Source organism: Stenella coeruleoalba (assembly GCF_951394435.1).
Source record: "Stenella coeruleoalba genome assembly, chromosome: 2".
NCBI classification, from domain to species: Eukaryota; Metazoa; Chordata; class Mammalia; order Artiodactyla; family Delphinidae; genus Stenella; species Stenella coeruleoalba.
Window position 1 is genome coordinate 22,145,689 of NC_137147.1, and position 16,066 is coordinate 22,161,754.

The 16,066-nt window shown below is 37.9% G+C and overlaps 2 protein-coding genes across 11 annotated transcripts in view; both read left to right on the forward strand.

The window, feature by feature from the left end:
• The window catches only part of CEP128 (centrosomal protein 128), a 417,494-nt gene extending 407,078 nt beyond the window's left edge, over positions 1 to 10,416 (forward strand). For all 6 annotated transcript variants that reach the window (XM_079912854.1, XM_079912856.1, XM_079912858.1 and 3 more), the window contains 2 exons: positions 2,110 to 2,218; positions 9,122 to 10,416. In XM_079912854.1, the coding sequence (XP_079768980.1) occupies positions 2,110 to 2,218; positions 9,122 to 9,249 (237 nt within the window). In that variant the 3' untranslated portion in view covers positions 9,250 to 10,416. The remainder of the gene's footprint in view (positions 1 to 2,109; positions 2,219 to 9,121) is intronic.
• A 4,001-nt stretch (positions 10,417 to 14,417) lies between these two features.
• DIO2 (iodothyronine deiodinase 2) overlaps positions 14,418 to 16,066 on the forward strand; it is a 253,391-nt gene continuing 251,742 nt past the window's right edge. For all 5 annotated transcript variants that reach the window (XM_079914648.1, XM_079914645.1, XM_079914646.1 and 2 more), the window contains exon 1: positions 14,418 to 14,570. The gene's annotated coding sequence lies outside the window, so the exon portion shown is untranslated. The remainder of the gene's footprint in view (positions 14,571 to 16,066) is intronic.

Sequence of the window (16,066 nt, forward strand, 5' to 3'; positions counted from 1 at the left end):
CTATAAGCTATACGTGGATTTTTGACTGCACAGAGGGTCGGTGCTCCTAACCCCTGCGTTGTTCAAGCGTCAACTGCATATCCTTTCCTTTCCAGGAATCCTACAATGAATGACTTCCAGTTTCTTATGAAATTCTCATAATTAGTGAAAACTATAAATCACTTGGTTAAAAACCACAGGGCCTTCATCCTAAATGAACCTAAACTCCCTTTTGGTACCTGAAAACTGATGATCTTAAGTCATTTTAGGATTATGTCCATGCTTTTAGCGCAGAATAAATGTGTCTTTTACAGACGTGTGTGTGAGTCTGCACGTGTATGTGCACATATACACACACACACACGCACACAGACTTGTTCTTTTTTGGCCTTTCTTTTGCGTTTGCATACATATATATGTGACAAAGAAATAAAATGTAAACTTGGTACTTAGTGCAGAGAACGACAACTAATTCATCAGATAGTCATGCTACATGAGGCCTTACTGTTTTGAAGAATCTGTTTAGGCCACCTAACCAGCAGTTGTTTCATCTAGAACCTTTGCCACCATTCTTGATCCCTTCCTCTCCCTTGACCCCGCAGTCATCCTCAATCACAGTCTTTTAACTTGTATTCCCACTTCTACATTTGTGCTGTTTCAGTCTGTTTTCCACAAAGAGGCCATAGTAATCTTTGAGAAATACAAATCAAAGCATGTCATTCCTCTCCTCAAAACCCTTGATTGCCTTCCGATTGTACTTAAGTAAGAAGAAACCCACATCCAAATCCCACCTCTGGATCTCATTGTAACCACTTCCCCAGGCTCAGTGTGCCTAAGCCATGGGCTTTCCTTCAGTTCTTCAAACACACCAAACTCTTTCTTACCTTCCTAGCACCTTCACACGAGCCTAGAGCACCACTCCCTGACCACCCTTCTGCTCCCCCTTACCTCCCACTTTTCCATCCTCCACCTATGAGTTTTCATCTGGCTAACCCATTGATTCATACTCAGCATTCAAATTATTGCCTTAAATATCACCTACCAGAGGAAACTTCTCTGGACCCCAAATCTAAATGTAGTTCTGCCTATTATTTCCCATTCTTCTTCTTATAGCTCTTATCATAGTTTTAAACTATATTGTGTTTTGTATAGTTTGTTTAATGCCTTTCTCTCCTGCAATCCTGAAGATTTCATGATCATATACACCAGTGTTTTATTTGCCCTTTGACCAGCATATAGTAGGTGCCAAATAAACGATTGTTGAATGAATGAACGAGTGCAAGAAAGAAAAAATGAAGTGAAGTAAATAATTAGAAAACATTTAAGAGAAAAAAATTGCAATTTTTTATCAAGTAAATGTATCTTAAAGCACCTGTTTTTTAACCTATTTAATTAGTAAAATTTTTCAAAGATATAATTCCCTAATTCCGTTTTTCAGCTAAGATTTGGGGAAAAGGACACATTCATACAGTCCATGAGGAGAGGGACCTTTTCTGTATTCATTTTGGTTTATGTATTAAATATTTGTTGAATGAGTATTTGTATAATCATTATGGAAAGCAGTCTAGGTAAATGTATTTAAAAACATCAAATTGTTTTTACTGACCCCGTATTTCCACCCAAGAATTTGTCATAAGGAATAGACCTAAATATGGGAAAGGTTATATATTTAAAGGTATTTCTCATAGTGTTATTTATAGGAGTAAAACATTGGAAACCACCTAAATGCCCAGAAGACTAATACCTGAGTAAAGCATGATATATTCACTAGACAGTATATGAGTAACATAAAGCTAAAGGTTAATGACTTTTAAAATGTTTATATTATTAAATGTAAATAAATAACAGAGTTTTACAACAATATTTACAAATCTTATCCACAGGAAAAAAAAGACTGGAAAGAAATATGTTATGCTGTTATGGCTACAGATGATTTCCTTCTCTCTCGTTTTTTCATATTTTCTTTAACATCCACACATTTTATTTTTTACAAGGATTATAATTATATTAAACTGTGGTGTAACATAGCTGGCATCTTGAGGTTCAATTTTATTTTCAGTACATTTAAGTGAATCCCAAGCCTTACATTTTTCAATGATTTGAACTAAAATGCTGTGCTCTCTTTTTTAGGATGACAGAAACTTTGCTGAAGGTTCCCATGCTCATGGGTTAGATCAGTCATCCTCTTGGCAGGATCACAGTTGCTTCCTGTCTAGTCCTCAATTTTCACACTTGCACTGTAAGTAATGATGTCCTGTACCAGCTTTTAAATTGGATTTAAGAAAATGCATCTCATGGAAAGATTAAAGCATAAGGCCAGTACATGATAGTAATATTCATGTTGTAAGTTTGAAAAAATGTTCATTATGAATCATACAAATAATACCCAAGTACATTTATAATATTACCTAACTTACTAAAAATATATGGAATCGCTTCTTTTTAGACCTTACACTTCTCATAAAAACTGAAAATGAATTACCCAAGGTAAAAATCTTAATTAAGCAACTTTTTTTTGGCCTGGAGATTGCTAGTAACTATGGATGAGTGGGTAAGGAAGTTAGATGGTATTGTAATAAAATTCAAGTCATCAAAAAGTAGAAAATCTCTGCGTAGAACTGTTCAAAAATATCTAATTTTGTGCAAAGAATAAGGATATGAAAACTATTATCGTCCGATTTCATTCTGTGAATAATACAGTGTAAATATTGATAAAATGTCACACACATTGACAAAGTGTGAGTCTGTTGACCCAGGATACCATCTCCAACCACTTATGCTTCACCTTGGATGTAATGTCCTTAAAGAAGCCTTCAGGACTCAGTTTTAAGTATGGTTTCTGTTATGTGTGCCCACAAAGCATTACAATTTTCCTTTAAAACCTTTCTCATACTAATTATGGAATTATTTGCTATTTGAGTGACATTTTGTTTACTGACTCTTCTCTTCACCGAAGAGTGAACTCCATGATGTTAGGAGTGATGTCTGTTTTATGCACCACTGTTTCCTCAGCATCCTATATAGAACTTGGCACATAGTAAAGGCTCAATTAATATTAGATGAATGAGTGTATGAGTTTTTTATTTCAAGTCCACTTTTATCCAATCCATTTGGGACTCAAATGTTAATAAATTCTTAGTTAGATAACCATTTAGCTCTTCAGTTTTCCATGGACATAGAGTTTGTACATTCAATTTGACAATGCTGTCATTTAAAAAAACTAGGCTGCTATAAAATAAAATATCAAAATTAGCCACAAGGAAGTAGGTCAAATCCAAAAATGATAACTCTCATTTTTGCTGATTTATATTCATAGTCATCAAATAAATATTTACTGGTTTCTGATAAATGGTTTGGCTTCCATTATATCATAATTATTTTATTGCAAAAGCTAAGCATTTTCCCTTTCCTGTCCTAACCATTTTACCAAGTGATTCTATATATTTTCATAAACCCTCTGCTATTCTAATCCGGCAGTCACCCTTCAAATTGGATCATATCTCAGGTTTGGTTACTGTACCTCAGAATGTGATATACACATAGGACAAAATTTTTATTTTTCATATTAAGCAATGGAAAAATTTCCTCAGGTCTGTTTGATGTATGTAAGCATGGAAGAGGAGGAGGGTGGGGACAGAGCACCATCAAACATCATATCCCATCCATTAAGACATTTAAGAGCCTGGAAATAAACAGCACCATGATATGAGCACAGAGGTCATTGTTCTACTGGTATTTAATTTTGCCATTATGACTTTCATAAGGCTCCCTAGAAAGGTACCTAGAAGAAAGTGGTTAGAAGACATTAAGGGGAAAACACGAAATTTTTTAGAATTTTATTTAATACTGTGACAGGCAATAAAAGAAACTGTATTCAGCTTTTCATTCAGTAACATTTCATGACTAGCCCTGGTCATTTTTCTAAGATATAGTACTTATAAGCTGCCATAGGTTTCTACATAAATACACTGGCTCAAAAAAAAATAAAGTTAAATAAGAATAGGAAAAAATATCATTGAGAACATAATTTGGATAAGAAAATACTTATTATAGTCTATATTGTACAATCTGACTGAAAATTTAGCTTAGAAAGTAAACCTCTTTATTAATTTATTGATAAATTATTTATTTATTTACACATAGTTTTACTGTTCTTTTTGACAAGTTTGTTTTATGATTTTCCTCCCATACCTACCTCCATGTTTTTAAGGTTACTTTAAAAAGTTTAATCATAGGTACTACTGTTAATCATTTTAAGTGATTTAATAAACTTATTTCTAGAAATAATGTTTATTCTTATTTGCTTTTCTGATGAACCTTGAATTTTTTATATCTTTTTCATGATGTAGTATTTTTGGAAGCGAATTAGAATCATCCTGAATACTTCTCCATTTTTGTAGCACAAACAATTTCAGCTTAGTTATAGAAACTGTCCTGTAATTTTTCTTGAAACTTCAAAATTAAAAAGGAGATCTGTCAAGATCAACAAAGAGAAAAATGGAGCCTACAGTAATTCGATAATACAGGGAATGGAAGATATCTTAAAAATATCATTAATGCCCTCAGAGAAACGAGAAAATAGTACATTTAGTAAAAATATGAGCAAGATGCTATAAAAAAGGAACACAGGATAAGAGGTCTCAGAAATTTAAAATATGAACTAGAAAGGTGGAAAACAAAGTTGAGAAACCTACAAAGTAGAAGATAAGGAAAAAGAAAGAATGGGACAATAGGAGAGAAAAGATAAGATATTCAGAAAATCAATACAAGGAGGACAGTACCTGATTAGTGAGAGTCCTGGGATGAGAGAACAAAGAAAACAGAACAAAGGCCAGAAGCGGGGCGGATGATGAGGGCTCACCCAACAAACAGCTGTTGCACATCTTTTGTGGGAGCACATCCAAGAAAGGGAGGTAAATATTTTCAGTTTTTGTATCTCTGAGAATGGGTTTCTTCCACTCACACTTGACTGAGACTTTGACTGGCTATAAAATTCTAGGTTAAAAAGGACTTTTCTTCTGAAGTCATTGCACAGTCATCTTCCAAAATCCAGTGTTGCTGTTGAAAAACCTTATGTCTTTTTGTTTTGACTCCCATTCCTTTGACGTGATCCTTTTCACCACCACTGCCCCACCCTCACCCCTGGCCCAGCAACTTTTAGGATTGTCCCTTTAACCCCAGTGAGTTTTGTGATGATATGCCTCCCTGTGGGTATTGATTTATTGAGTTTTCTAACTATTTGCTGGGGCAGGGTTGCGGGGGGGGAGCTTTTCATCTGGACACTCATATTCTTTAGTTCTATCATAGTGAAGGAAGAAAGAAAAGATTCCCTCAGGAGAATCTTTAGGAAATAAACAAACTGATAGATTATTTGATTCATTTGAGTGCTTAGAAAAACTACTAATAGACATATGATTATTATAGGTATAACTGAGCTATTAGAAACAATTGAGAATGGTTATAAAGAGTAAATAAAAACAAACAAAAATTAATTTATTAATGAATTTTAATAAATATCAATTAATAACTCCAGGAAAAAATGAGCAAGAAAAGAAACATTGTCATAGTAGACCTATTAGGTTTGTGTGAGCCATATTTACATAGTCATAATAATGTAAATACTATTGACATAACTACAAGTCCAGACGTAACTATATAGGGAGGATGGGATGAGGGAAAGTGGATGGGTGTGGATAAGTCTAAAAATGATAAATCAAAAAATAGCAATATCAGCTTTTTCTTTCAAAAATTGAAGCAAGTACAGAAAATAAAGCTAAAAGGGTTGATTGTGGGCTTCCCTGGTGGATCAGTGGTTGAGAGTCCGCCTGCCGATGCAGGGGACACGGGTTCGTGCCCCGGTCTGGGAAGATCCCACATGCCGTGGAGCGGCTGGGACCGTGAGCCATGGCCACTGAGCCTGTGCGTCCGGAGCCTGTGCTCCGCAACGGGAGAGGCCACAACAGTGAGAGGCCAGCGTACCGAAAAAATAAATAAATAAATAAATAAAATAAAGGGTTGATTGCGGTTGAGTCTGGGGAGAAGGAGTGTGGGGCTGGGAGGGATGGGGCAAGAGACTGCTGTCTTTCTATGTAGCCCTTTGGTGCTATTTGATATGTGTATGTATGTACGCTTTGGCTAAAAAGAAATCTTACAAAAATAAAACGCTACTGAGAAAACCCCAGCTTTTATGTCTGACTAGCGAGTACTGGATTTTCTTAACCTCTGAATGAAGCATGAAAGCTGGGGGTTGGAGTTTAGAGCAGTTGAGACCTGTGTGGAGACCCGGGGAGTAACTGAGGTGCTGAGGCAGACATGGGTTTATGAGCCCACAGAACAGGCTCCTTCTTACTCAGGTTGGGATTGGTACTGGATGAGGCCCTTTTGTCTGTGCTGTTGACGCTAAGGCACTCATTCTGCTGACTTAGGTGCCCTGTCAAAACTGTGACCAAACGAAAGCGTAGAATCACTGACTATGGAAACAACAAAGGAAATGGGAAAATACTGCATAATTTGTGGTCTCTGAAATGATCCAGCATTAATGAAAGTTTGTTTTAAGTAGTAATTTATGTCAGCTTTGTGTAGTTCAGGTCAATTCAAGAAAAGGTAGATTCCTCCTGCCAGGAAGAAGGGAAGAAATATATAAATTGTAAGTTTATATTACCATTGGAAATAGGAACACAGAAATCCATTATTTAGAGCCGTGATTACTACCAAATTTATCCTGGCTGGCTGGAAGCTATGGCCATGATTCAGGACACTCTTTGAGGAGGCTTGGATTCCATTACCTGCAGCCTGTAGACAGTGGGGGCTTAGTAAGAGAGACTCATAATGCCAGCTTTTGAAACTGTCATTTTTACTTTTTGTAAGTAGTGACTGACCACTGGTCTCCATGTATAGCTCCTTTTAGGCTAAAGGAACACAACTCAGGACAGGGCCCTCGCTCCTGGGGCCCGGACCAGACTGGGTTTGAATGAAGTCTGGAGTAAACTGATGACTCCTCGAAATCTCGAGTTCTTTGAGATTCAAATGCTAAATGTTTGTGGAGTTGGGATCTATAAACTCAATTTTTAAAATAAATGCAGATTGCAATTTTTCCATAATTCTAACATTGTGGTAAATAATGTTCATTTAAATAAATAAATAATCCCAAAAAGAAAGGACAGTGATTTTTCATGGGGGGGGAAATGTTATCTGCAGACTACTTCAGGAGCTGGAAGTGAATCTTACATATTAATTTAACTTGATATTCTTAGAAAAGCAAATCAATGAAAGTTACTAACAAGTACTTTTGTTCACTTCCTTACTTCAGAATATGTCACTATAAAAAGAAAAGTTAGTATTCTTCATTTGTTTTCTGACGTTCCTGTAGTGGAGGTTTAAGTCCCTCAGATGGGACTTGACCACAGCGAGAACAGCAATACTCTTCACGTCTGTGTTGTACTTCAGGATCCCCCCGGCTAACTGAATGGACGCTTCATGTGTAGTCTGTCCTCAAATTTGTAAACTAAAGTGCCAAAGATTTATAGCAATAAAAATGTTGGGGGACTGCTGATGTAAAATAGTATTTCTTGTCCTTTATAGGATTTATTTATTTCATGAAAGCACAATCTTTCTACCTCTCCATCTTATAGGTTCATTGTATGTGATAGTGCTTTTTTATTTTTTTTGGTGATTATCTTTTCACTGACCAATTAGGTGCCAGATATTTTTAAATAATTGAGTTCTGATTATTGCGATTTGACAAGGTATGTACTCTATAAATGCTTTCTAGAAAGCAGCTAGAAAATCCCCAGTTGACTATCGTTTTGAAATCCCTTAAAATATATTCACGCGTTCAAACAACATTTACTAAGAGACTATGCACGAGGCTCTGTGTTTGGCTCTGGGGGAATACAGTAGTGACTAAGACAGAAAAGGTCACCTCATCTCATGGAAGAAACAGGTAGTAAGCAATAAACAAGCAAAATGGTGACTGGTGCTATAAAGGTGAAATCATAGAAGGTACCAGGACCAGAACTATATATTAGTGATCAGAAGGTTACAATTGACCTGAAACTTGAATGGCAAGAAGAACCAGCTGAGTTAAAATTGGGTGGGAAGAGTTTTCCTGATAGAGGGAGCAGTAAGTGCAAAGGCCCCAGAGAAGAAAGGGGTATGGTCTTCTAGAGAGATGGAACACTGAAGGAGTGAGAGAGGGAGGGAGGGAGGGAGAGAAGGAGGGAGAGTGAGAATGAGTGAGGGAGAGAGTGATTGGGAGAGAGAGTGGTGGGAGCTGAGGTCCTGGTGGAGCCTTTTCAGACACCATCAGGTGTTTGGATTTTATTCTAATTTCGCTGGGAGGCTGGGGGGGTGGGGGGAGGGAAGGGTTAATGCAGTAGAGTGACATAATCGGATTTACCTTTTAGAAAGATCATTCTGGTGTGTGGAGAAGGAGGCAAGATGAAAACAGAAAGAGAGGAAATGGTGGCTTGGGCTGGGCTGATGGTAACGGAGGTGGTGTGAAGCAGAAGGAATCAGGTGAAATGGGCAGTAGAATCCTCAGAACTTACTCTTAAATTGGATGGGTCGAGCAGGCCGGCCAAAGGAAAGAAGGAACCAGGGTTTGAGAAACTGGGTGGATGAGTGTATCATTTTCTAAGATGAAGAGAGCAAGCGATGGGCAGACATCAGAGATTATAAATCAGGTGGGAGTGTTTGACATAGACATTTGGATATAGGCATCTGGAGCTCAGAAGAGAGGGAAGAGGTAGTAGAAAAACAGTAAACCTACATTCCAGATTTAGTCTGTTTCCTTCTGTGTAAAAAAGAGGATTCTATGAAAAGGAGGCCCTTAAGATTTCGCCCTCTAAAATTCTGCTTTAGCAGAATTAATGCTATTAATTAGCATATTAATGCTTTAATATCATTATATACTGAACAAACACACATCTTCCACCCTCACTCTTCAAATCTAAAACAAAATTAAATCCCATGAATGTGTTTTTAAAAACATAGTAAACTATTTTATTCCTACATCGAAGATTTGTTAGTCCATGTAAAGTTTACAGAAAACTAGATCAAATGCAGCGATTACTTACAATTTTGTCAGCCCAGGGATTCTATTCATCTAGGTTTATTTTTCTCTTTTCTCCTACCTTGGCAGCATTTATCCAAAGAACAGTTGCTCCAGATTCACCTTCAATCAAGGAAGATGCCACAAGTTTACTGATGGATGGAACAAGTCCACAGTCCAAAAAGGAGGAATACGAAAGCAAAAACAGCAAAATATAATGAGTTGCTTTACATGAGTGTTTTATAAATAATAGCACATGTATCCTTGCCACAGTTTGGCCCCGATTATCTAGCAGACGTATCTGTAGCTTCTGCTCTTCAGCATTGCCAACCATTGACTGAAATAACAGTGCAGTCGGTCTTTGTGGATGATATAAGTTAAACCAATCCAAATGATATCAGCTCATGAATGACATGCAACTAACTTATTGGCAACTTATACCAGCAGAGAAAGAATAATATTTTTCACCTTGCATTTTCCTTTTTCAGGTGTCGTCAGTCACATATTTCTGGCCAAAATCTGGATTTATAATTGAGGTGTTTCAAAAATGACTGGCTAAAAAGGAGGAAAATGAGTACCCCTTGAGGCAGAAGTTGCCAGCACTTTAAATTCAGGGAGTGTTTATATACAATTGATTTTATTTTGATGCTTTCTCCCTCATAAATTATCATGTGTTATAACATGTCATGGAGATATGCATATATAATATTAGGCAGTCCACTTTACAAATGCTCAGGATTGTTACATCCATCATCTCAGCAGTCTGCTAGTACGTGCAGTATCTTAAAATTTTTTTCCAATCATCCATTTTTTATAGCAATAAAGAATTTACAAATGATATTTGAATTGTAGAGCTCTAAAGAATTCATTCGTAGCACAATTTATTTATTTGTCTCTTTGTGGCCAAATGTCCCACTGTAACCACTCCAGTCATATCCTGGACCGTCTTTGGTTTACTCTGACCAAAATCACAGCACCAAACTCCTGTGTCCATGACATCTACTTGCCAAGAGTTCTAGTATAATTTGGTACTATCTATCTGCTTTCAGCATCTTAGCCTTTCTCGACATCAAAGTGTTTTTAAGAACCTATCCCCTTTACATGCTGATCTACCAGTGGAGAAAGATTTCTATTAAATGCTAAATAAGAGTAAACATCCAGGAACTAAATCCCACTGAGTCATAATGGAAAGATTCTGAACAGAGACAAGGACAATAAAGAGATATCTTTGGAATGTGCATTACATTTTGTGTTTGTTAACACCTACTCGCTTTTTAGATTTCTCATATTTCATGAAGATGCTTCTTTTTCTACTCAAGATACGTTTTCCTAACTTACCACATTTGAATGTGCAGAAGAAATGGCATTCTCCATGAACTCGAACTCAATGGTCACTACGGAAGACAGAGATATTTTATTTCAAAATTTACCAGTACAATCTACATAACCTCTGATAGTACAGCCTTGCATTTTATCATTTATTCATTCCAAAAACCTTTTACTGAGTTATTACTATAGGCCAGTCATGGTGTTAAGAAGGAAAAAAGAGACATAAGTACAGGTGTGTATGTCCCAAAGTTTGTTTGGCACTAGGAATTACGTGAGAAAGGAGTGATGTGTTCAGGCTGGCTGGAGAAATTCTGGAGTAGACACCACTAAGCAGGTTTGATTTGTTTGTATCTAACCTTAAGACTTGGAGCCATTGATGTGCTAATGAGCACCAGAGGTTTTAGTGGGGGTGGTATCACTCTATGGTAATATCTGGGGTATTGAAAAATTATGTCAGTATTTTTTCCTTGATGTTTTGACCAGTACCATAATATTGATATTTTATCTCCTTGGATCTAAATGACTAACTGGGAAGGAAGTAAGGGAGAAAATTAACAGGTTTTATTTAAATCCTACAGATAATGGTTAGATAGCTTTTCACTTAATGTGTTGGGAAGAACTTCATGTGGTCCATTCTTTTAATAGAAACTGATCTAAAGCATTATTAGCACATCTGTGGTCATTAAAAAAAAAATTACATCAGGCCAGTTAGCCCTGAAAAGTGAAGGTAATTCAGATTGTGTACTTGGCAAAGCCTTGAAAACATGTTAGCTGATGATTTTATAACAGAGAGGGATCTTATGAAAGACTGTTTTTAATCTAAAAAAAAATAAAGCATGATATCATATTATTGAAGGCCGCATACTATGGTTGGATGAATAAAGGTGTCTGACTTTAAGTATGGAACACACAAGAACTTCAAAGGCAAAGTTAGCTTTTTGTGAGCAACAATTTTGTCAAAATTCCTTGGCCCTCTGTTTATATGGAATTAAATCCAAGGACCTGCCTCCTCTGAGGATTTTTCCTATCTCTCGCAGTCACCATAAGCTTGAGTTGGAAATTAAAAGGAATGCTAAAGAAACACTAATAGCTTGATTTGTACATTTCAAAGCCAGCAACTGTTTTTCCTTTACTCACCCCTTTGGCAAGATAATGTGTGATATCAGCCCCATTGAGTGGTTGGTCAGCCATATTGCTTGTAGCACTAGGACATTGGAAGGGATAAACCTTATTCTTGAAATGATCGTGGTCCAAGACTTAATTTGAAGATTGACCTTTTTGGTTTAATAATTTTGATTCTTCTGGCCACCTTTCTCCCTAAACATACTAAACTTCCATTGAAGTTACTGAAGGCCACAGAGGGGAGAAACACAGCTGGGAGGAATCTGGCTTGATGTTTTTCCCATTGGCTAAGGTCATTATTATTTCCTTGACTAATGTCTGATTTGAAGGCTGGAAACCAGTTGGTTATATAACATCTTATGCCGTTTCCCAGAATCACGAATTTTCCTTCTTGTTATAGTTTACATATTTTTACTAATAAAGAGATAAAATCTATAGCTTAACATAATAGTGCACATAAGGCATTTGGATTTAAAGGTTATGTGGATAAAAAATGCCTACCTACTTAGCTAAGAAAACAATTAAGCCTATTTTTCTTCATTCTCCTCCTTTCAACTGTGGTAAATGCATGAGGCTCAAGTCAGAGTTATGTAAAGCATACTTAGAATCACAGTGTTTATTACATTTTCTCTAATCTGTATTGAATCTTACAGTTAAAAAATAATTGTTTTATGTGGGACTAAATTCTTACATATAATTAGGTGGTATATTTACTTAGCAAACCCTATTTTAGGAAAGGGTAAATATCTCAAATTGTTTTACTCAGTATTTGTACCATAAGCCCAGCTACACATCATATGGTGGCCAACGATGTGAATTATCATTGAGGAAGTTATTCCTTTTCCAAGATTCTTATACCCCTCTTCAAACAAACTGGCCCAGTATTTTCTCTCAATTTAAAACAAAACAGAAAATTTGTAATTTTCATGGCCTTCAAATGAGGAAGCTGTCCTCATGAAAGCGTCTGGTTTTCTTGGATCAAAACTAAACCATGGGGCATCCCTGGTGGCGCAGTGGTTGAGAGTCCGCCTGCTGATGCAGGTGACACGAGTTCGTGCACCGGTCCGGGAAGATCCCACATGCCGCGGAGCGGCTGGGTCCGTGAGCCATGGCCAGTGAGCCTGCGCGTCCGGAGCCTGTGCTCCGCAATGGGAGAGGCCACAACAGCGAGAGGCCCACGTACCGCAAAAAAAGAAAAAAAAAAACCTTAAGCTGGAATGTAAATTTGGGAAAGTTTGTATGTAAAGGCATTTCATGCTCTGAAGTATGATATAAAAATAGTTACATCTTTCAACTTTTAAGTTCTCAGATGTTTAGCAGTAAAAACGTATCAGCTTATCCCTATTTGAAAAAAGAAATTTAAACCATGAAAGATTCCGTCTAGTTTCATTTCCGTACAAAACACGACACATCTAGGTTAAGGCTAGGAGAAATGCTTACATCTAGAAGCAGAATTTTAGATTCCAAGCCCCCAAACAAACTTCAGAGATGTCTCCCTTGCTTTTGATAATAACAAAGTAAACAAATCTGCTCTGCTCTGGTAAAACCAGCTGAACCTTTAAGTTTTAACCTCATCTGTCCCCATCTTAGCCTCTCCTGCTCTGTCCTATGCCCACATCCTACCCAAATCCAAACCCAACCCAAGTCACTCTGAGTGTTTTACCAAGTCAGCCCTTACTGTTGACCTTTGGTGTCTGATACCTCAAAAACCTACAATGCAGCGGCTGGCTGACTGGGGTTTGTAGCACCTTCATGTCTTTCAGAGCCAGCCAATTAAGACAGGGATTTGAATGTCACGTGTCCTTGACTACTCTCCTGGTTGAAAGCCCAGGAATACTTCTGTGGCTAGGTATCTTTTCTTCCATAACACAGCTTGACTCTGACGTGGTCCAAAGCCATGAGACAGCTGTGGATGTGAACGTCCCACGTTGCTCTCTGCAGGAGTATATTGGATTTCTAAACATAGTAGCATGTTAGATCCCTGTCAGGAGAATAGTTAAAGCAACATATAATCTGATGACCTCCACCTTTCAAAATGTAAAACCTTATGCTTTTGAGCATATAGGTGGGAATCTGGGGAAAAAAATGCTGCTGTAGTCAAAATACAGCCATACATTTATCACCTGTAATTCTAACAATAACTTGCTATGTTTTAAGGCATTGACATTGCATACTTGCCATTCCCTGGAATGAATGCTCTGTTTTTCTCAAACTGGCAGATGCTGGACGTTCATGCTCAGACTGTCTTCTATCCCCTCTCCATAGATCCTCACGACTTGACACCCTCTCATTTTTTATTCTTTGGTAAAGCATTTTGACCGGCATTATTTACATAAAAACAAAAATTACTATTTATCCTTAAATACAGGAACTCTGTGTCATCTTAGCTGTATACTCGACTGGAAATAAAAGATCAGAACACTAGCTTGAAGCAGTATTTTTTTAAACAAAAGTAGTGGATATTAAACTACCAACAGTTCAGATGTTATCATTTAAGAGAAAATATCTTATTCTGAGGGAAAGTAGGATAATATTATATGTTCATTTGTCACTAATTGACAGTCTCCTTTAAATCCTGACTTAATGTTTTCTTAAAATCATACCTTTATTTTTTAAGTGTTACGAATCCTCCAGAGCCAGTCCCCAGCAAGGGTCCTTCTGCCCAGTGTTGATCAAGCCAACAGAACAAGACCAAGTTTGGTTGAGGCACAGACAAGCTTTACTCTTTAATCAGAGAATGGAGAGGCGAGAGCTCTAGAGCACGCGATCTCCCGATTGGCCGTGGGCCGGCCCGCTTTATAGGGACCTTGGCAGAGGCGAGGGAGGCGGAGTTGTTGCAAGGCAGGTGCAGCTGCGCCGCTCAGGCCCCAGATCACAGTGCCGGGCGCAGAGCCTCTGCGCACGGCCCGCATCCGCCATCTTGAATCGCAGGGTCGTGAACAGCCCCTTTCCACACAGTCCGCCGAGCTGAGGTGTCGGGGCTGGCGTTTCTCACGGGCAGCTCTGGTCTGAAACCCCGGATTGGAGGCCTCTGCGAGCGGCACCTTGTGGGCCAGTGGAACTAGACTAAGCACCACGCGGAGAAAAGGTTAGACTTTATTACCCGGATTCTGTTTTTATTTCCTGGGGATTGTTTATGGGCTTTTCCTGTGACAACAGGACACGTCTAATGTTTTAAGTATCAGGTTTTCTCCATCAAATTAGTTTCCTTTTGTTTTTCCTTACAAATGTTTCAATTTCGAGTCAGGTGGATTTCTGAATCATTTGAAGCCACGGAGAGTTCAACTGGCTTTTAAAAGAAAAAAACTTGGCCAGTAGTGTGAAAATTTGTACTTCATTATAGTGCACCTCTCTATTCTTTTTTTTTTTTACTAAAAAAATCAGTTTTATTCACAGTGTCCCATAAAAAGTTATCAAACTTTAAAGAAAGGCTAAATCCACGTTATATTCTTTGACACATGAGGCAGCCTCTCTTTGTTCTTGACATGCTATATTTCAATTGGAAATATTTTTCCCTCCCACTGTCTCGCATTTCTTTCCCCGGGATCCATAGTCATTTCCTCAAGGACCTTTGGAAGGAGCTTTATGTCCTTGACTTGGGCAAGCCTGTGGACTGGAGTCATGCTCGCTTGTCCTGTGCATGCCTTGCAAGACATCAGGATAATGGCACCATAAAGAGCTAGTGAGATTAACACATGAAACGCTTACGTTTTTTTCTTATGATGTGGGCTGGTCTGTTAACCAGGTACGAAAGGCTTCTCTTGGTAAAACAAGATTGTTTCTCTTCATCCTTGTGTGATGATGCACAGCTATATTTTAAAGCAGTATTTAAATGTATTTCATATATCATAGCCTATTTCTATCACTTTTTTTTTACCTTAAAGCCAAAAGAGCAATTCCCAAACTGTGTGTCATGTTGCACATAGGATTTAAAATCTAAATGTCTGGTATATCCCCTTTACAAGACATTGTTTTCCTTTTCAGCTCTTGAAGCCAGCTATTATCAGATCATACTGCGTAACTCTCATTCAGTGGTTTCCCTAGGGTAGTGGTAATGCTAGTTTAGATTTTGTTTGCCCGTTATTGCTGAGCCCTTGGTGGAATAAGGGAATGAAGAATGGCAGGCGTTCCGTAAAAGGATATGAACACGGAAGCTGTGTTGTCATCAACAACATACATTTTAAACTGTTTACTTGAAAGAAAAAACTGCGGGAGCGCTCCATTCTTTATCTGACGCAGGGTCCTGGAAAGCAGCATTGTGAGAAGTCCCGTTGAACTTGATGTGCGCGATGAAGTCCTATTTCTGATGAAAGTTACACTATTGCTTAATGTTCTTTATGGACTGCTGGCTGGCAGTTTGGATCAGGTGCAAAGTGGCCTTATTTGAGATATTTTTCGGTCTCAGCGCCCTGTGCTTGTCTGTCGTTTTGGATTTTCATTTTATTTATGCTGTCAGCCCACCAGGAGTGAAGATATAGGTGTGATTTACGGCTTAGCGTCACCCTGAACCTCGAGCTGCCAGTTACCACGAGTCAAGCAGCCATGGCAGCAAAGCCACCATCTAACATGGTGGCTTTGGGGAGG